This window comes from Caretta caretta, chromosome 6 (assembly GCF_965140235.1).
Source record: "Caretta caretta isolate rCarCar2 chromosome 6, rCarCar1.hap1, whole genome shotgun sequence".
NCBI lineage: Eukaryota > Metazoa > Chordata > Testudines > Cheloniidae > Caretta > Caretta caretta.
The window spans coordinates 33798154-33815657 of record NC_134211.1 but is presented as its reverse complement, the minus strand read 5'-3'; the positions used below and the strand labels follow the sequence as shown (position 1 = coordinate 33815657).

At 39.0% G+C, this 17504-nt stretch overlaps 1 protein-coding gene across 7 annotated transcripts in view; it reads left to right on the top strand.

Moving 5' to 3' along the window:
• The window catches only part of SBF2 (SET binding factor 2), a 571331-nt gene that overhangs the window by 94415 nt on the left and 459412 nt on the right, over positions 1-17504 (top strand). For all 7 annotated transcript variants that reach the window (XM_075129406.1, XM_048852731.2, XM_048852730.2 and 4 more), the window contains exon 2: positions 7921-8006. In XM_075129406.1, the coding sequence (XP_074985507.1) occupies positions 7921-8006 (86 nt within the window). The remainder of the gene's footprint in view (positions 1-7920; positions 8007-17504) is intronic.

The window sequence follows — 17504 nt, the reverse complement described above, 5'->3', positions numbered from 1 at the left end:
TTTAAGAACACCTTGTGTGTGTTCAAAATTAAGTCTTGGTCATAGTTTCTTGAAACATTACGATTGAACTTTTTATGTTTGCCTTAAAATTCAAAGTACTGAAGAATGCTGTTGTATTTTCCCATTCTCCCAACTTTTTTATTTGTTCTTTTGTTCCCTGTGTTTCCTGTTGCTCGATTTACTTGGGCATGTCTTTCACTAGGATGGAGAAAAACATTGATGTGGCAATTCATTATAGATTTGCAAATTTTCTAAATCCTTTTATTCTAGGTAATTGGGTAGTTTTTCCTGTACGTGATTCTATTTTCTTTTGGGAGCAAGTTATGAAAGTATAACCTACCTTTTGTAGAGAATGTTACGGATTGAATTAGAAGGTGTATTCAACTTTAGCCTCTTACCAGTTATATCTGTTTGTTAAATACGAGGAGAAACAGTAGTTCAGATTTTAGTCTGGAGTATTATTTGTTGTTCTAAATGTAATCCTTTTGTCTGACAAAAATATTATGATATTACTGTGGGACTGCGCATCAGAACCAATGTTTATAAAATGTATTAAATTGTTAGACAAAAATGGTGAACAAGGCATAAGTAGCCAGGAATCTTATCTGGTTTCCCTTTTGTTCCTTTTGTGGTCAGGGCCTTCAGAAATGTTCTGGAAACACTGCATGGCTATTGCAACAAAAACGTTGGAAACGCTGAAGACAAGTCAGTCTGCCAGATTTAATTCCTCTCTTCCAATTTTTTGAGATCCGGGTGATCTTAATTTTTGTCTTGTGAGCTGGACTCCCCCTTTTCAATCTGAGCTTTCCTTATTTATGTTTCAGAGTAGCAGCCGTGTTAGTTTGTATTCGCAAAAAGAAAAGGAGTACTTGTGGCACCTTAGAGACTAAGCAATTTATCTGAGCATAAGCTTTTGTGAGCTACAGCTCACAAAATAAAATAAATTGGTTAGTCTCTAAGGTGCCACAAGTACTCCTTTTCTTTTTCCTTAGTTATGAAAAAGTAGCTTTTATTTGAGTAAGCTATTCCAAACTCATCTCTCAATAGGAAATTAAATTTAGTTCTCTGGAAAGACTTTTTACTTGCTGTGCTTCATTTGAGATACCAAGCAGGTAGTAGTTGTGCAGATTTAAAAAAAGACAATTTTTTTCTTCTAAATACTAAGATTTAAAACAAAAAAGTTAAAATCACGCGGTAAAATCAGATCTCTTGATTTTCTTTCATTCATTTAGCTGTTAGCTGCTTCTTTATTAGTGCTTTTGAACCTAGTATTGGATCAAAACATAAGATAAAGCATGGTTGTCTACAGGTTCTATTAATTTCTCGACAAATTTGAAGGGTTACCCAAAGGCCTTTTCTAGGCTACTTCTTGCTTGGTTCCTAATGATTCTGTATCTTAAAGAGTTGCATGAATAAGCTGTGTCAGTGCTCTTTGACTATGGCTAGAGGTCTTCCCAGGAAGAGGATATAAAAGGAGCAGTAATTTTTCAACACAGATAATGTACACAATGTTCCCTCTAATTTTTTCCATCCATGTGCGGAATTAATTTTGTTACGTGCAGCACCAATATTGAGGTAGTGTGCGCCACCAGTAGAAACAAAAAAACCCTAGATATAATAAATATTTTTTAAAAGTTACCACAGGCATGGAAGAAGAAGAAAAAATATTAAAACCAAGGACAATTAACAAGGTGCACTGCTTAAGATGTTTATTTAGTATAAACCCTAACCACTTCCCCCATAAATGCAAAATGTTTCTTTTTAGGTAATGTTGTTCTGAGACGTCTGGATCCTCAAAATACACTCTAATGATAGCGTATCCTCAAACGCTAGGGCCAAAAGTGAAGGGAAACAGCGCTTTATGCCAACATTTAAAGAAATAGTTCATTGTAATGCAAGGGATTTACAGTTTCTAATTTTACTGATGATGATAATATAAAAATAAAGACAGGTTTCAGAGTACCAGCCATGTTAGTCTGTACCCGCCGTGTCAGTCTTTTTATAAAAATTAATCAAAATGTAAAAATGTATTTCTGAGTTTTGAGTTGTATTACTGCAAGTTCTACATATTTTCAACATCCAGACTGGCAGCTAATGCCAGCCATTTCTCATCACTAAAATATTTTAGCAACCTTCCTCCTCTGCTCCCACCCTCCCACAGGCCAATACCATTCACTAGACTCTAAAACAGCAAGATTTTTATAAATATTTGAGAATTTTGACATTACTGGACTTTTAAACTTTTTAAGGCAAAATTGTATACACTTAAAAAAAAGCCATGTAAAAGAAATATTCTAGTTAGAAAATGTTACTTAGAGCGCTTACCTTTTTTAAAGCAGCGTGGGAGAGGCAGGAGTCTCTCCCGTCCCCACAACAGCCCCAGAGCTGGGGGAGAGGCCTCTCTCCCGTCTTTGCCGCAGCCCCGGAGCCCTCTCCCCACGGTAGACCAGCACACCCCAAGCTCCCACATCACTACCCCCCACCCACCTCCATTCCCCACCTCACCCTGTGCTCACCTGTGGTTAGCTATGCCCCTGTGCACGTGCATGCACGGCTGTAGTAATCAGTTGCGCGGCCCTTGATGGCCTCCTGTGCGGCCACACAGGCGTGCACCTTGGAAGGAACACAGATTGTAAACAAAAGTATATATCATAAGACTTCACAAATATAGCATCAAATCCTACTTATGCTTGAACTAAATGATTCCATATATTGCAGCAGAATGAAAAGAGAGCCACTGAGTGCTGGTAACCTTAAAACCCATAAAGAAAGAGGGCAAGAAGTGCTCTGCTTGAGATGCTTTCTGGATTTCATTATTGCAGGATCAGTCTGTCTGTCTTGTCCCAATCTTCCCACAGAGATGTCTTTTGTGAACTACAGTGGACCTAAGGGGCCATGAGGTTATCAAATGCTATTTAGGGCCCCAAATGGTAATATAAACAAAGGAGTGCTGTAACCATTTGATTTGATAATTCCTTTCCAGTTGTCTGAGTATCTGTTCTTCTGTCTTCATCTCACTCCTTTTGTCCCCCTTTCCTGTCCCTGTCTCATTAGAGGGCTCTATTGCATGCCTGTGGTGTCCAACAGGACAGAGTCCTCACTGTTCTGCTTCATCTTTCCAATTCTGCCCCCACCCTTCTGCTAGTAATAGGAACAGCAGATGGGGGACAGGCAGGGCTTGAAGAAAAGGCAACTTTTGAGAGTTGTCCTCCATTCTACAAAGGGAGAGGCCCTGTTGTTTGTTTTATAGATGAAACTCTTACCATCCCTTTATGAGACACAGGGAGAAAATGTTGGAGGCTTGCAGCTAGCTCCCTGTGTATGGAGATGAAAGGAGAATAGAGAGCCCAATTAATCTCCCCTGGAAAGAGGGGCGGGTAGACTCCTAGTTTTTTAGTATCTGTAGGATGGATGCCAATCACTGCAATATGAAGATGTAGCTATTCTGTGTGTGTATTTAGGTGGGGGCAGTGAGAGCAGGGGTGGAAGTCTGCTGAGAGAGCGTGCTTCCATGAGGGAGAGGTGGAACAGAAATCACCTGCTGGTCCCAAAGTAAATTGAGAGGGTGGTGGAAGCACTTCAGTCACCCCCAATGCTCCTTCCTCCCAGGAGGAGGCTCCTGGAGGCAGCTGCAGGAGCAACGGGGGAGGGGGGGGCACCTGAACACACGCTGCCGGATGTGCGCAGCTGTGCTAATCAAATGTGTGGCACTTGAATCTCTCCTGGGTGGCCGCCCAACTGCGCAGCTTAGAGGGAACACAGGTCACCCCCTCTCATCCAAGAAGGATGAGACAAGAGGAGAAGAAAGAAGAAATACAGATAGAATTCTTCTTGTCAGTCAGGATATGTCTGCACTGTAATCCGTGAGCTGTGAGCTGCAGCACATGTAGAGATACCTGAGTGAGCTGTGGTGTATCTAGGTCAAAGTGAACTCCAATAACACCAGCAATGAAGCTGTAGCAGTGCCGGTGGTAGCACAGGCCTGCTGCTTAAATATGTACTCAGGGTCCCAGGCACTTGAAGCTGTTGTAATTCAAACTAGTTTTCACCTAGCTAGATCAAACCTGGGGTATGTTTGCATGTGTTGCAATCACACCTCCTGACTGCAGTGTAGACATTACCTCAGACAGAAATTTCTTCCTTAAGAGCTGATTCGAGCAACATTTGACTGAAGAAAGGGAAATTAATTAAATAAAATATAAAGGTTACCCCCCTCTTAACTCTGGTTGACTTTAATTAGTGGGTCTGGAGCTCTGTTCCTTACACAATTACAATTATGCCACTGTCTCTACCTGCTTCTTAGTTTCTGCCACTTATCACCCACTGGCTGGTATACTGTTCCTTTCCTATACAGACAGAATCATAGAAGATTAGGGTTGGAAGAGACCTCCAGAGGTCATCTGGACCAACCCCAACTAAATCATCTCAGCCAGGGCTTTTTCAGGCCGGGCCTTAAAAACCTCTAAGGATGGAGATTCCACCACCTCCCTTGGTAACCGATTCCAGTGCTCCACCACTGTCCTGGTGACATAGTTTTTCCTAATATCCAACCTAGACCTCTCCCACTGCAACTTGAGACCGTTGCTCCTTGTTCCATCATCTGCCACCACTGAGAACACCGTAGCTCCATCCTCTTTGGAACCCCCCTTCAGGTAGTTGAAGGCTGCTATCAAATCCCCCCTCACTCTTCTCTTCTGCAGACTAAGTAAGCCCAGTTCCCTCAGCCTCTCCTCATAAGTCATATGCCCCAGTCCCCTAATCATTTTTGTTGCCCTCTGCTGGACTCTCTCCAATTTGTCCACATCCGTTCTGTAGTGGGGGGCCCAAAACTGGATGCAGTACTCCAGATGTGGCCTCACCAGTGCCGAATAGAGCGGAATAATCATTTCCCTCGATCTGCTGGCAATGCTCCTACTAATGCAGCCCAATATGCTGTTAGCGTTCTTGGCAAGAAGGACACACTGTTGACTCATATCCAGCTTCTCATCCACTGTAATCCCTAGGTTCTTTTCTGTAGAAGGTTAGCCAGTCGGTCCACAGCCTGTAGCAATGCATGGGATTCTTCCTTCCTAAGTGCAGGACTTTGCACTTGTCCTTGTTGAACCTCATCAGATTTCTTTGAGCTCAATCTTCCAATTTGTCTAGGTCACTCTGGACCCTATCCTTATCCTCCCATGTATCTACGTCTACCCCCAGTTTAATGTCATCTGTGAACTTGCTGAAGGTGCAATCCATCCCATTATCCAGATCATTAATGAAGATGTTGAACAAAACTGGCCCCAAGACAGACCCCTGGGGCACTCCACTTGATACCAGCTGCCAACTAGACATCGAGCCATTGATCACTACACGTTGAGCCGGACGATCTAACCAGCTTTCTATCCACCTTATAGTCCATTTATCCAATCCATCCTTTTTTAACTTGCTGACAAGACTACTGTGGGAAATCGTATCAAAAGCTTTGCTAAAGTCAAGTTATATCACGTCCACTGTTTTCCCCATATCCACAGAGCCAGTTATCTCATCATAGAATGCAATCAGGTTGGTCAGGCATGACTTGCCCTTTGTGAATCCATGTTGACTGTTCCTGATCACCTTCCTCTCTTCCAAGTGCTTCAAAATGGATTCCTTTAGGACCTGCTCCATGATTTTTCCAGGGACTGAGGTGAGGCTGACCAACTTCTCTTGGTTGAAGAAAGCCTCGTCTACCTCATACTCCTGCTCTGGTGTGCTATAGCAGATGCCCATTACGACATTACCCTTGTTGCTCTTGTCTCTAATCCAAAGAATTGCTACAGGCTTTTCTCCAGTTTCATAATGGTGCACTTACAGAGCTTCTAAACTGCGTTTCCTCCAGCCTGTGACTTCCCATCATGGCTGCCACATCTCTTACCCCATTCCTCCTTCCTCGTTCTGCCCTAATCTGATTTGCAGTTCTCCAATGTCCTGTCCTGTTTAGATGAATACTAATTAAAGTTGTAGGCCAGGAATAGTAATCAATGTTAAGCATTATTTAGGGGTGAAGCTGTTCTCTGTAGGGAAAAGTCACTGCTGTATTATAACATATTCTGTTACCATGCTATTTTCAAGAATTATTACAGATCGCAGAAGGCCAGTGGTAGAACTAATTTTGTGAGTAAATATATTAAAATAGACTAAATAGAGCAAAGTAAACTGCCATACCGATTGCCTCAAAACAACTTTTAGCTGCTTTTATTATGGATTTCAAAGGTCTAAAGCAAATTCAAACTATCAATTAGTCTGGGGTGGTGTAAAGGGCACATCTGTTTAGATTGCACAATAAAAGGTGAAACAATATTATTGTTATCTATTCAACATCTGCTGTATCAAATTAAATATTGTTTTTTGTAGGAGTACAAACAATATAATTTATTCTCTTTTGCTTTTTGAGTATCTGCAGTGAATCAAACACAAAGAACATAACTCTTAACTCTCTCCAGTATTAACACTTTTCTTATTGTTTCTTAATGTTTAAATGTATTCTCTGAAAATTCTACAAGGATATACTTTAATCTTTTCACACTAGCATGATTTTAACATTGCAAGCAAGTGTTAAGTGTCCAGAGTGTATTGTGGAAGTATAACACAACTAGCTATTGAATTTTAGATCAATATAGGTTTTAAATATTTTTCAGTATTGGACTGCGTTAAATAAAGGATTCAAATGGTTCTGCGATTTACATCTCCTGTTGTAAAGCAAATATGTTAAGAATGTTGGAAAAGTTTTTGTGCATATGAAATACTTTGCAATCTTTCAGCATCTTGCTTCTGAAAATAAAGTGCATTTTTTTAGAAATTAAAAAATTAAGCCCCTTAATCCCTTGCAAGATAGGAAAATACTATCCACATTTTACAACTAGGGAAGTAGAAGCAGACATGAGTTAAGGTTGGGATTTTCAAAGGGACCTAAAAGAGGTCAGTGCTCAATATCCATGGAAATTCAATTTTACTTCTTTTAGGTCCCTTTGAAAATTGTAGCCTTAATGTAATTGACGTATCCAAAGAAGTAAGATAGTAGCAGATCCAGGAAAGTCTCTTTCATCTGAGTCCTGTGCATAAACTGAGAGATGATCCTTTTTTCAACTGCAAGACGATGGCAATGCTGTCTTCTCAAGTATGAGGAGGGTGTTAATTGGAGGCACTGACTATGCACTTACCACTGTACTGGCTAACTCCAGAATGGTCCTAGCTGTTGTCAAGTAAACTGCCTAAACAGAAGAGTTTTTATGTGTGAATCATTTAAATCATTGGTGAAGAAAGAAAACAATGGACTCTCCAACTGAGACTTTTTCAGTTGTACAAAATGCTTGGGGAATGGAATTTCTCTGGTGGTTAGATGCTTGTGGAGTGTAGTAATATGACCAGGCAAAAATAATTTTTAGGATTGAAAGTAAGCCATGGATATAGCTATATTATTAAACTACTCCTATTTCATTTTCATTATTCCTACATCTAAGAAATACATATTCTGCTTCCTTAGGAGTCTCTAATCTCACTGTGGTATAGAAGGAAGTGAAATAAGAGTTCTGGCAAGGAAGACTGGAGTGCATTAGTAATTTATGCCCTGGATAAAACAAAAATACCATTTTAATTCAAATCCAGTAAACTTTTGAGCTACAAAATTTTTATAAAGAATTTTATAATCCATAACATTTTAATGTCATTGACAATTTTGAAATTGGCTCTTGATTATATGAGGGTCTCTATTGTATTTTATTTTAATAAAAATAGAAATCCACTTGTAAGCTTCATTTAGACCACTGTAGGATTTGTCTGTCTCGATGTGTAAATGTAATAGTTTACACTGTGATATTTATCACGGCATAAGCCACAGTGGTGGTGTTAGTAAATTTGTTGAATGGGAGAAACTTTCATGCTGTGATTTTTGTCTTTCTACAGGCTCAGCAGAAGGTTTGGGGAAAATAATTCAGAGGTTTCCTCAGAAGGATTGGGATGACACTCCATTTCCACAGGGAATAGAGTTGGTAAGTTCATATTAACCTTCTGTATTTTATAAACTTCTTAGAGCTGGAGCCTGAAAATGTAGTTCCCTGGGCACATTCATCTAGTCTGACATGGTATTGAACAAGACCTTGTTAGTGGGATGTAGATAATGTCTTTGAGGTTCGTTTTCGGCTAGCAGAAGGTACAGGAAAAAATTATCCTCTCCATTAACAGAAGTAACTGAAATGTAAGAAGTAGAAAAATGATTTCTAAATATGGTTGCTTGAAAGTTAAAAACAAATTTATTTTAAAAAATAGTTTGAAAAGTGTAAGAAGAAATGTCAGTCCTTTTTTTGTAAAATGAATGTGTGTTTAATATGCTGAAGAAAATATGAATAAATTTAATTTTCATCTTTAACCATTGCAGAATATTGTAGTTTTTATGTATGGAAAGAGATTCATTGAGTAATGAAAATTCAAATTTAGGATGTACAATGTAACTGTGCGGGGACACCTTATTAGCAAATTATTACTAAAATGTAACATATGTAACAAAAACGTATTAGCAAGATATTTTTATGACTGCATTGCTATGGTGGCTGAACAAACATGTCATGCAGGTATCCAGTATAACTGCATGACTTGTCTTGTGATAGTGCTTCCCAGTACAAACTTTTTTTACACTTTAATATCTACTTCTGATAGAAGTTATATGTTAATTTAAAATTTCAGTACATACATGCAAATGAAATCCAGAGTTAAACATACTACGTTGCTTTAGGAGCTACAGATAGACAATTAAGCAAGTATTTGTGTGGTTTTTTTGGGACAGAAAGAACAGGGAGATGGAGAGTTAGATTACTTGATAAATGTGTCATGATTTTGTTCTAGAGCATACACTTAAAGCAAGTTATCCATGGAATTTTGTTGTGGAATGGAAAAGAGAATTTTTTGCGGTCATGATGGTATGAAACATTGGTATCTATTCAATAACATTTAAGGCTGGTGCACTATAAAGTGCTTAAGGCAGTTTAATAGATGAACTATAGCTTGAGATAAAATAATGGATATATTTGTCCAAGCAGTCTCTCTCCTTCCTCCCCTCCCTAGCCCTTCACCAGAATAAAAACGATATTATATCATGAGAACTTTTAGGAGAGTAAATTATAGGCTGAAATATGAGCTTTCTAACCAAATTTGAAATAGATATGAAAATGCTCAGTCATAGAAAAGCAAGTCTGTAATATCTTTCCATGTGTGCAAAAGTCTAAAATTAATGGTTTTATGCTGTTTTCATTGTGTTGAAAATTTCCCGGATAAAGCAATCCAAATGACATTCTGTGCATTGATTGTTAGCATAGTAGTATAATTGCTGTCTCTTCTCTGATTCTTGGACTACAGTCTCTTCTCTATTATGAGCACCACATGTCCCCCCAGATCACTTTCTCTTTGTCTCTATACATATCTCCTGGAATACCAATAGCAGACAGTTGCAGCAAAGTTGTCTTCTCTCTTTTCTTTCAACTCAGCATTAGTTATAAAATAGCCATGAAGTAGTACTACATCTATTTGGAATTTTGAACTGCTAACTTCATTAACATTGTACTAACTCTGTTCTAGCCATTCACGTGTTGAAAAGTGTTAAGTTTCCCACCCCTCCCCTCATCAGTTTGTTTAATTAAATCTTGAGTGTGTTTCCTAAATAAAGTAATAACTGTATCTTGACTGAATAAACTCTGAGACTGAAGGTCATGGAAAGTTAACAGGAGCCATCCTCAGTTATGGTCATAATGAAAATGTTAATTAAATATCTCTACGTTTTAAACGAAAAAAGAAACTACAAAAACGAAATGAGTTGTCAAAAGATCATTTTTTTTTGGAACAAGAAGGTTAAATTCTTTTGTACTTTCTTCCACCCTTACTCCTCCTTCCTTTTCATTTCATAGATTCCTCCCCCCCCCATCAAGTCTAAAACTTTTTCTTGAGCTAGAACATATCTTTTAGATAGACACCAAGTCTTTATTTAAAGACTCCAAGTGACAGAGAATCCACCACATTCAAAGGTAAATTGTTCCAATAGCTAATTATCCTGATGGTTAAAAATTTGTGCCTTATTTCCAGTCTGAATTTGTCTAGCTTCAGCTTCCAGCTCTGGATCGTGTTATTCGTTTGTTGACAAAATCACTCTATTATAAGAAATCTTCTTCCCATGCAGGTACTTTATAGACTGTGATCAATCACATCTTAACTTTCTTTTTGATAAGGTAAATAGTGTGCACTTCTTAAATCTATCTCTGTAAAGCAGATTTACCAGGCATGAAATCATTCTTGAATCCTTTCTAATTTTTCAACATTCTTTCAGAAAGTGGATGCCGGAATTGTATTTAGTAATCCAATAATAATCTCACCAATACTCCATACAGATGTTTTGCTACCTCCCTACTCCAACTTGATATTTCCCTGATTATACATCCAAAGATTGTGTTCGCTCTATTACCCGTAGCATTGCACTGGGTCCTCTTGTTCAGCTGGTTATTCACCATGATCACTAGGTCCTTTTCAGAGCCACCGCTTTTAGCATGCAGTCCTCAGTCCTGTATGACTGGCTGTATAATTTTGCAGTTGGCTACATTAAAAACATATAGAATCATAGAATATCAGGGTTGGAAGGGACCCCTGAAGGTCATCTTGTCCAACCCCCTGCTCGAAGCAGGACCAATTCCCAGTTAAATCATCCCAGCCAGGGCTTTGTCAAGCCTGACCTTAAAAACCTCTAAGGAAGGAGATTCCACCACCTCCCTAGGCAACGCATTCCAGTGTTTTACCACCCTCTTAGTGAAAAAGTTTTTCCTAATATCCAATCTAAACCTCCCCCACTGCAACTTGAGACCATTACTCCTCGTTCTGTCATCTGCGACCATTGAGAACAGTCTAGAGCCATCCTCTTTGGAACCCCCTTTCAGGTAGTTGAAAGCAGCTATCAAATCCCCCCTCATTCTTCTCTTCTGCAGGCTAAACAATCCCAGCTCCCTCAGCCTCTCCTCATAAGTCATGTGTTCCAGACCCCTAATCATTTTTGTTGCCCTTCGCTGGACTCTCTCCAATTTATCCACATCCTTCTTGTAGTGTGGGGCCCAAAACTGGACACAGTACTCCAGATGAGGCCTCACCAATGTCGAATAGAGGGGAACGATCACGTCCCTCGATCTGCTCGCTATGCCCCTACTTATACATCCCAAAATGCCATTGGCCTTGTTGGCAACAAGGGCACACTGCTGACTCATATCCAGCTTCTCATCCACTGTCACCCCTAGGTCCTTTTCCGCAGAACTGCTGCCTAGCCATTCGGTCCCTAGTCTGTAGCGGTGCATTGGATTCTTCCATCCTAAGTGCAGGACCCTGCACTTATCCTTATTGAACCTCATCAGATTTCTTTTGGCCCAATCCTCCAATTTGTCTAGGTCCTTCTGTATCCTATCCCTCCCCTCTAGCGTATCTACCACTCCTCCCAGTTTAGTATCATCCGCAAATTTGCTGAGAGTGCAATCCACACCATCCTCCAGATCATTTATGAAGATATTGAACAAAACCGGCCCCAGGACCAACCCTTGGGGCACTCCACTTGATACCGGCTGCCAACTAGACATGGAGCCATTGATCACTACCCGTTGAGCCCGACAATCTAGCCAGCTTTCTACCCACCTTATAGTGCATTCATCCAGCCCATACTTCCTTAACTTGCTGACAAGAATACTGTGGGAGACCGTGTCAAAAGCTTTGTTAAAGTCAAGAAACAATACATCCACTGCTTTCCCTTCATCCACAGAACCAGTAATCTCATCATAAAAGGCAATTAGATTAGTCAGGCATGACCTTCCCTTGGTGAATCCATGCTGGCTGTTCCTGATCACTTTCCTCTCATGCAAGTGCTTCAGCATTGATTCTTTGAGAACCTGCTCCATGATTTTTCCAGGGACTGAGGTGAGGCTGACTGGCCTGTAGTTCCCAGGATCCTCCTCCTTCCCTTTTTTAAAGATTGGCACTACATTAGCCTTTTTCCAGTCATCCGGGACTTCCCCCGTTCGCCACGAGTTTTCAAAGATAATGGCCAATGGCTCTGCAATCACAGCCGCCAATTCCTTCAGCACTCTCGGATGCAACTCGTCCGGCCCCATGGACTTGTGCATGTCCAGCTTTTCTAAATAGTCCCTAACCACCTCTATCTCCACAGAGGGCTGGCCATCTCTTCCCCATTTTGTGATGCCCAGCGCAGCAGTCTGGGAGCTGACCTTGTTAGTGAAAACAGAGGCAAAAAAAGCATTGAGTACATTAGCTTTTTCCACATCCTCTGTCACTAGGTTGCCTCCCTCATTCAGTAAGGGGCCCACACTTTCATTGGCTTTATGTTGTTTAAATTTCCCTCCCTCTTATCTTTCAACATTACACTTTCTCTTTTCCATTGTGAGAGAAACTCTTTGCCTTTCTCTTTCTCCCCTTCTCTCCTTTTCTGTCTCATATACATTTAGGAGTTTAGCTGCTTAGGCTGAACAGACTGGGGAATTGTCTTTACTGATCTAGAACTTGAAATGTATGAGTACAAATGGCTGAGCAGATGGAGGGTAGTCAGTCAAGGTAGTGAGAAATAACAATTCAGTGATTATGCAAGTAAGAGACTCGTAGCTGATCAGTTTAGGGAATTGTGTAGCTAAGAGAACTGAGCATATATATCCCTGTATTCTAGTTACTTGGTTAATTCCATGTCAGTATAATTCTCCATTATCAGAAACAGTGGCCCTTACACTTATCAGCTTACCTGTGATGAAGAGAGAGAGAGTTTCCTCGATGTTTGCAATATTTCCATGTATTTCACTATAGGAAATACCTTGAATTTTGCCAATACTTATTTAATTTTCTAAGACAATTCACAAGTTTTTAAGACCCACCATTGACTATGCCTTATTTTACCAATATAGCTACAGCAGGCACCATTGTAACATGCTGCTTTTGAGATCATGTTAATACAACTAAGAAAATGTTTTCCTTCAAGAGCACTTAGTCTCTATGGTCTGTTTCTGCACTGTGTCAAATTTAAGTATCTTTCAATGGTGTAACTATAACTCACTGATTTTGAATGTAGTAGAGGATATTCTCTGAGAACATATTTTCTGTGTCTTGTTAAAGTCACACTGTCAGAAAAACATTTTCATAGATGTGATCCAAGAATCTAGTGTAACCATTACTTGGCTTGAGCATAAATTGTGTTGAATTCATTAGAATACAATACAGTAAAAACAGTCCATCTGCAAACACAATACATGTGGAAAAAAAAGACTTCTCAAGTAAATCAGATTTTATAGTTGTCAACATTTGAAAATTTTCTAGGGACAATTCTGCAATCTGTCTTGGCCATTATTTAAATAGGTAGTCAGTTGATGGAGGGTCATGAGTGCTGCTGGTGATTTTGGGTTATTTTAATATGGATAACTTATTTATTCAGGACCTCAAAAAGGTATTTGGAGTTTAGATAAATGTCCACAAGTCTGAAAACTTCTCCAAATTTTTGGAAGCCTTTTATGAAGCTCAGCATTCTTCCACCCTTCACAAAATGCTTTATTTCAACTTTCTCTCTCTACCTGGAGCTGTCTTCTTGGGCTGAGGACTTCATTGGTGTGTTAGGGTGATAACATGAGGTTCCCCTTCACCAAGGTAACTTCTGAAAAGTATTGGGCTCTTTCTCTCTCATCTGACGTAATGAAGGGGGGAATGATGTAGGGCTTTTCTTCTCCTCTTCCCACTTTTTTCTTCCCTCTGTAGTCATTCCCACTGTTTTCTACTTTCTGAAATTCTCCCATTTCTCTCTTCTCCCCCCTCTCATCTTTGCTTTCCCTTTGTCTTTTTTTTTCTATTTTGATGCTGTTCCATTATTTCTCTGATCAGAGTGTGTTGATGCTAGCTGATGTAGCTATGTTGACTCTGGCTAACTCTGCTCCTCTTCTCTCTCCTGTGCCTTAGCTGCTCCAGTGATCTCTGGGTGTGGAGAGTGGCTGAGGCAGGGAGGAATATGTATTCAGCCATAGCCTTTCTACTTACTCTGCATAGTGATCAACTTTTTTTCCTCCTCTTATCTTTTTCTTTTTAAATAAATCCTTAGACAATCCAAGATTCTTGTTGGAATGAAACACCTAGGAGTGAAAATATAATTTCAGGGAAGTCTTGACCAAAAGAGGTTAGATAACAACTGTGGAATAGTGACAAGCAAATACATTTTCCTTTCCATTTATTGCAGGAATTGTTACTGACATAACTGTGACAGATGAGAGAAGCGTGGAAACTTCAGAAGTCTGTTATATTGAGATGTGCAGATGCTATAGGCAAAGGGATAATTCATAAGCATGTGTATCTTTTAAATGTAATATGTATCCTTGTGAGCTAGGGATGTATTTTAGCTCCATGGGGGGAAGGTTACCAAGCTTCCCCCAACAGCCAAAATCATTGGTGAATCCCTGCAAATCCCTGGACAGGTAAACAATTCAAAAGCAGTTCCATCCCCTAGGAGAATTGCATATATGGGTTCAGATAGGGCTCAAAAGAGACAAAGAAAGGGTGTTTAGTATAATGGGTCATGACAAACTGACTCAGAGTCCCTCATCATGATCCAGAAACTGGCATGAGATTGTAACCCAAGAGGCCGAAAAACCTGCTGGAAGGGTTTGAAGCACCTGGAAGCTGCCAGTGTCTCTCTGTGGAAGATGGGTGACACTTGGTAAGCTTAGCACCCAGGTAGAATGTTTGTTTTATTATGTTTTCTTTGTAATGCTTTTGTACTAAATAAATGTGCTGTGCTTTGTGAAATCTGCTAACCACTGTCATAGGCTTGGGAGAGAACAGAATAGCAGGTTCTCGATATTGAGGTCATATGAGACCTGTTGAGATAGTCACAGTGAATTTCAGGGGGACTGCAAGCCTAAATCCCTGGTCTGGAAGAAGGGGGATGCAAATGCCTGCTCACAGAGAGGTGATGGCTTGAGGCCGGAGACCTCTAAACATAAACTATGCTGGGGTCAGAGGTGCATTTAGCCCTGGAATTGTGACAGTCATGGAAAAAGAGTAGGCTGGATGAATTAGGTAAATAGTTATGGATTTAGGAATATTGTGTTTAGGTTAGAATGAAAAGTGTTTTGCCTGTTGATACTAGGCAGAGTAGCTTGATCTTGTAATTTGGGAATTACAAGGTAGACTGATTTTTGTAACAGTGAAACTCTTGAAAATGTCTCTTATGTTTGTTGCTTGTATAAATTTGTTTGATAGGGAAAGCTTGTCTCTCACAATGTGATGTTGCAATATGACATAATGTGGGGTTCTGAACATTTTAAGGATTTGTTGATGTAACTAGGATGGATGACAGCTCTATTCTTTTCTAAGTGAGTATGTGTGGAACTAATTATTTTTGTATGTTTTGGAAAAAACCCTAAAAGAAAAGCTGATACTCAATTCTTTTTATTGTGATGTAATATAGTCCCCTCTTCACTAGCCTATTAAATGAAGTATTTAAATGAAAGAAATAGTGAATAGAACGTTGAGAATTTGTATAGAGGCTTGAGCAAAAAGGCTACAAATCAGGGGAACTGAGTATTTTCCCAACTGTCCCATTAATTTCCTATGTGATCTTTGGTGAGGTGCTTAACTTTTTTGTGCATAAGTTTCCCCCATCTGGAATACAGAATATTGCTTACTCAGTTTGTAAAGAACTTAAACATCTGTGTGTGAAAAGTGCTGTATAAGTACAAAAGTGTATATATAAAGGAAGCAAAAGTTAGGCATATGACAATGACATATTAGAAGAGCTAAGCTTGAAAAAGATTACCTATTCTGAAGGCTGAGATAAATGAGAAGTGATTGGCTTTTTACTGGAACACCTGTTGCACAACCATACTTGGGAATCCATTGAAAGAGAAAGGCATGTTAACTCATATCTTGGTTATTATAGGCATCTTCAGGCTTCTGATCTTTAAGTTGGCATTTAAGTGATGGAGGTATTTATGCTTTTTACTATCTAATGTTGCTGTAGCACCCAGAGGCCACAGTCAGGATTGGGATACATTATGGTCAGTGCTAGACAAACTTTCAAGAAGAAGCAGTTGCCGTTCCAAAAAGTTTATATAATATGAAGTATAATATTTAAATTTTACTGAGGAAAATTAGTGAGACTTCGGTCAGGCTTTCAGGAGAAAAAGACAAGGATTGCTAAAACACTTTAAAACACAGACACACGCACAGCCATAGACACAGACACATCCAAAGCCCTACATACAGGGGAGAGAGAAGGCTGGGTTTGTTGCACCTTTTCATACTTTAATAGTGGCCATGACATAGCTTTATGGATGCTCCTGCTTCTATTTGTGTATTGGAGGAAGGGAAGGTTCCTCCCCTTTCCCTCCCCACAGTCCTCTGATTTGTCCCCACAGGCAGTGCCTTTTCTTTTTAAATTTGACCATGAAACCAGGATTTGGCCTTACGTCAACAAACAATATATTCTGGCTCGCCTTTTGATGTATACCTAATAATAATAATAAAGTACAATCCATATACTTCATTTTTACTTTAACACACCAGTTTTGGTAAACTAAGTGGTGATAATTTTAATTGTTTGATGAAAGGTTAGTTAACATCTAAAGAGTTCTACTGGAAGAAATTTTATTTACTATGAAGCATTTCTATGTAATTTTCTGCTTAATTAATGAAGAATAATGGGAAATAGTACTGGTTTCTGTTTTTTTTAACCCAAGTAAAAAAGGTATGTTTCTGTTTTAAAATATCACAGTTGCTCAACAAAGGAAAATTCAGTTGATAGTATTTAGAAATAAATAAAATGCAAAATAAACTAGGCTTGGCACAGTCACTCTTCTTCGAACACATTATAGTTATTTTTGTCAGTTTTTTTAACATAATAGGCCAATGAGATACCTACAGACAGCCACACAAATTAATCAGAGTTAATTTTAGTGACAGACGCACAAAGTACAAGAATAATATTGCAAAGTCTTTCTGTGGTCTTCTTTAATGTTACATGATGATAAACCTGGAGATGCATAAATGCAATATAGTGTAACTTTTTGCTTTTGTTTACTCCATTGCTTTGATTTATATTATATTATTTCCCATTGTCACCTACTCATTGGAAGAGAAAATAAATATATTGTTTTTGGAAAAAATACATTTTGTTTGTGAGAAGTAACCAAGACTGCATTTTTTTAAAATGATTTGATGTAGGTATGTTTTGTAGAGACACATCTTTTTGAAAAATACATTGGTTTTAGTTGTTTTTTTTTAAATTATTTTGGAGCGCTGCCTTTTCCCCATGGCTATTCTTTAAGTGGTTGCTTTGAGTCACTTCTAATAATCCCAAATCACTGAAATGCAGTTCAGTTTCCTAATCCGTATTGTATGATCCACTGAAATACAAGCCTAGACATTTGAGTTAAAAATGTTTCTCATAGTGTAATATAATGTTAAGGTACCGAAGAAAATGGGGATTATTT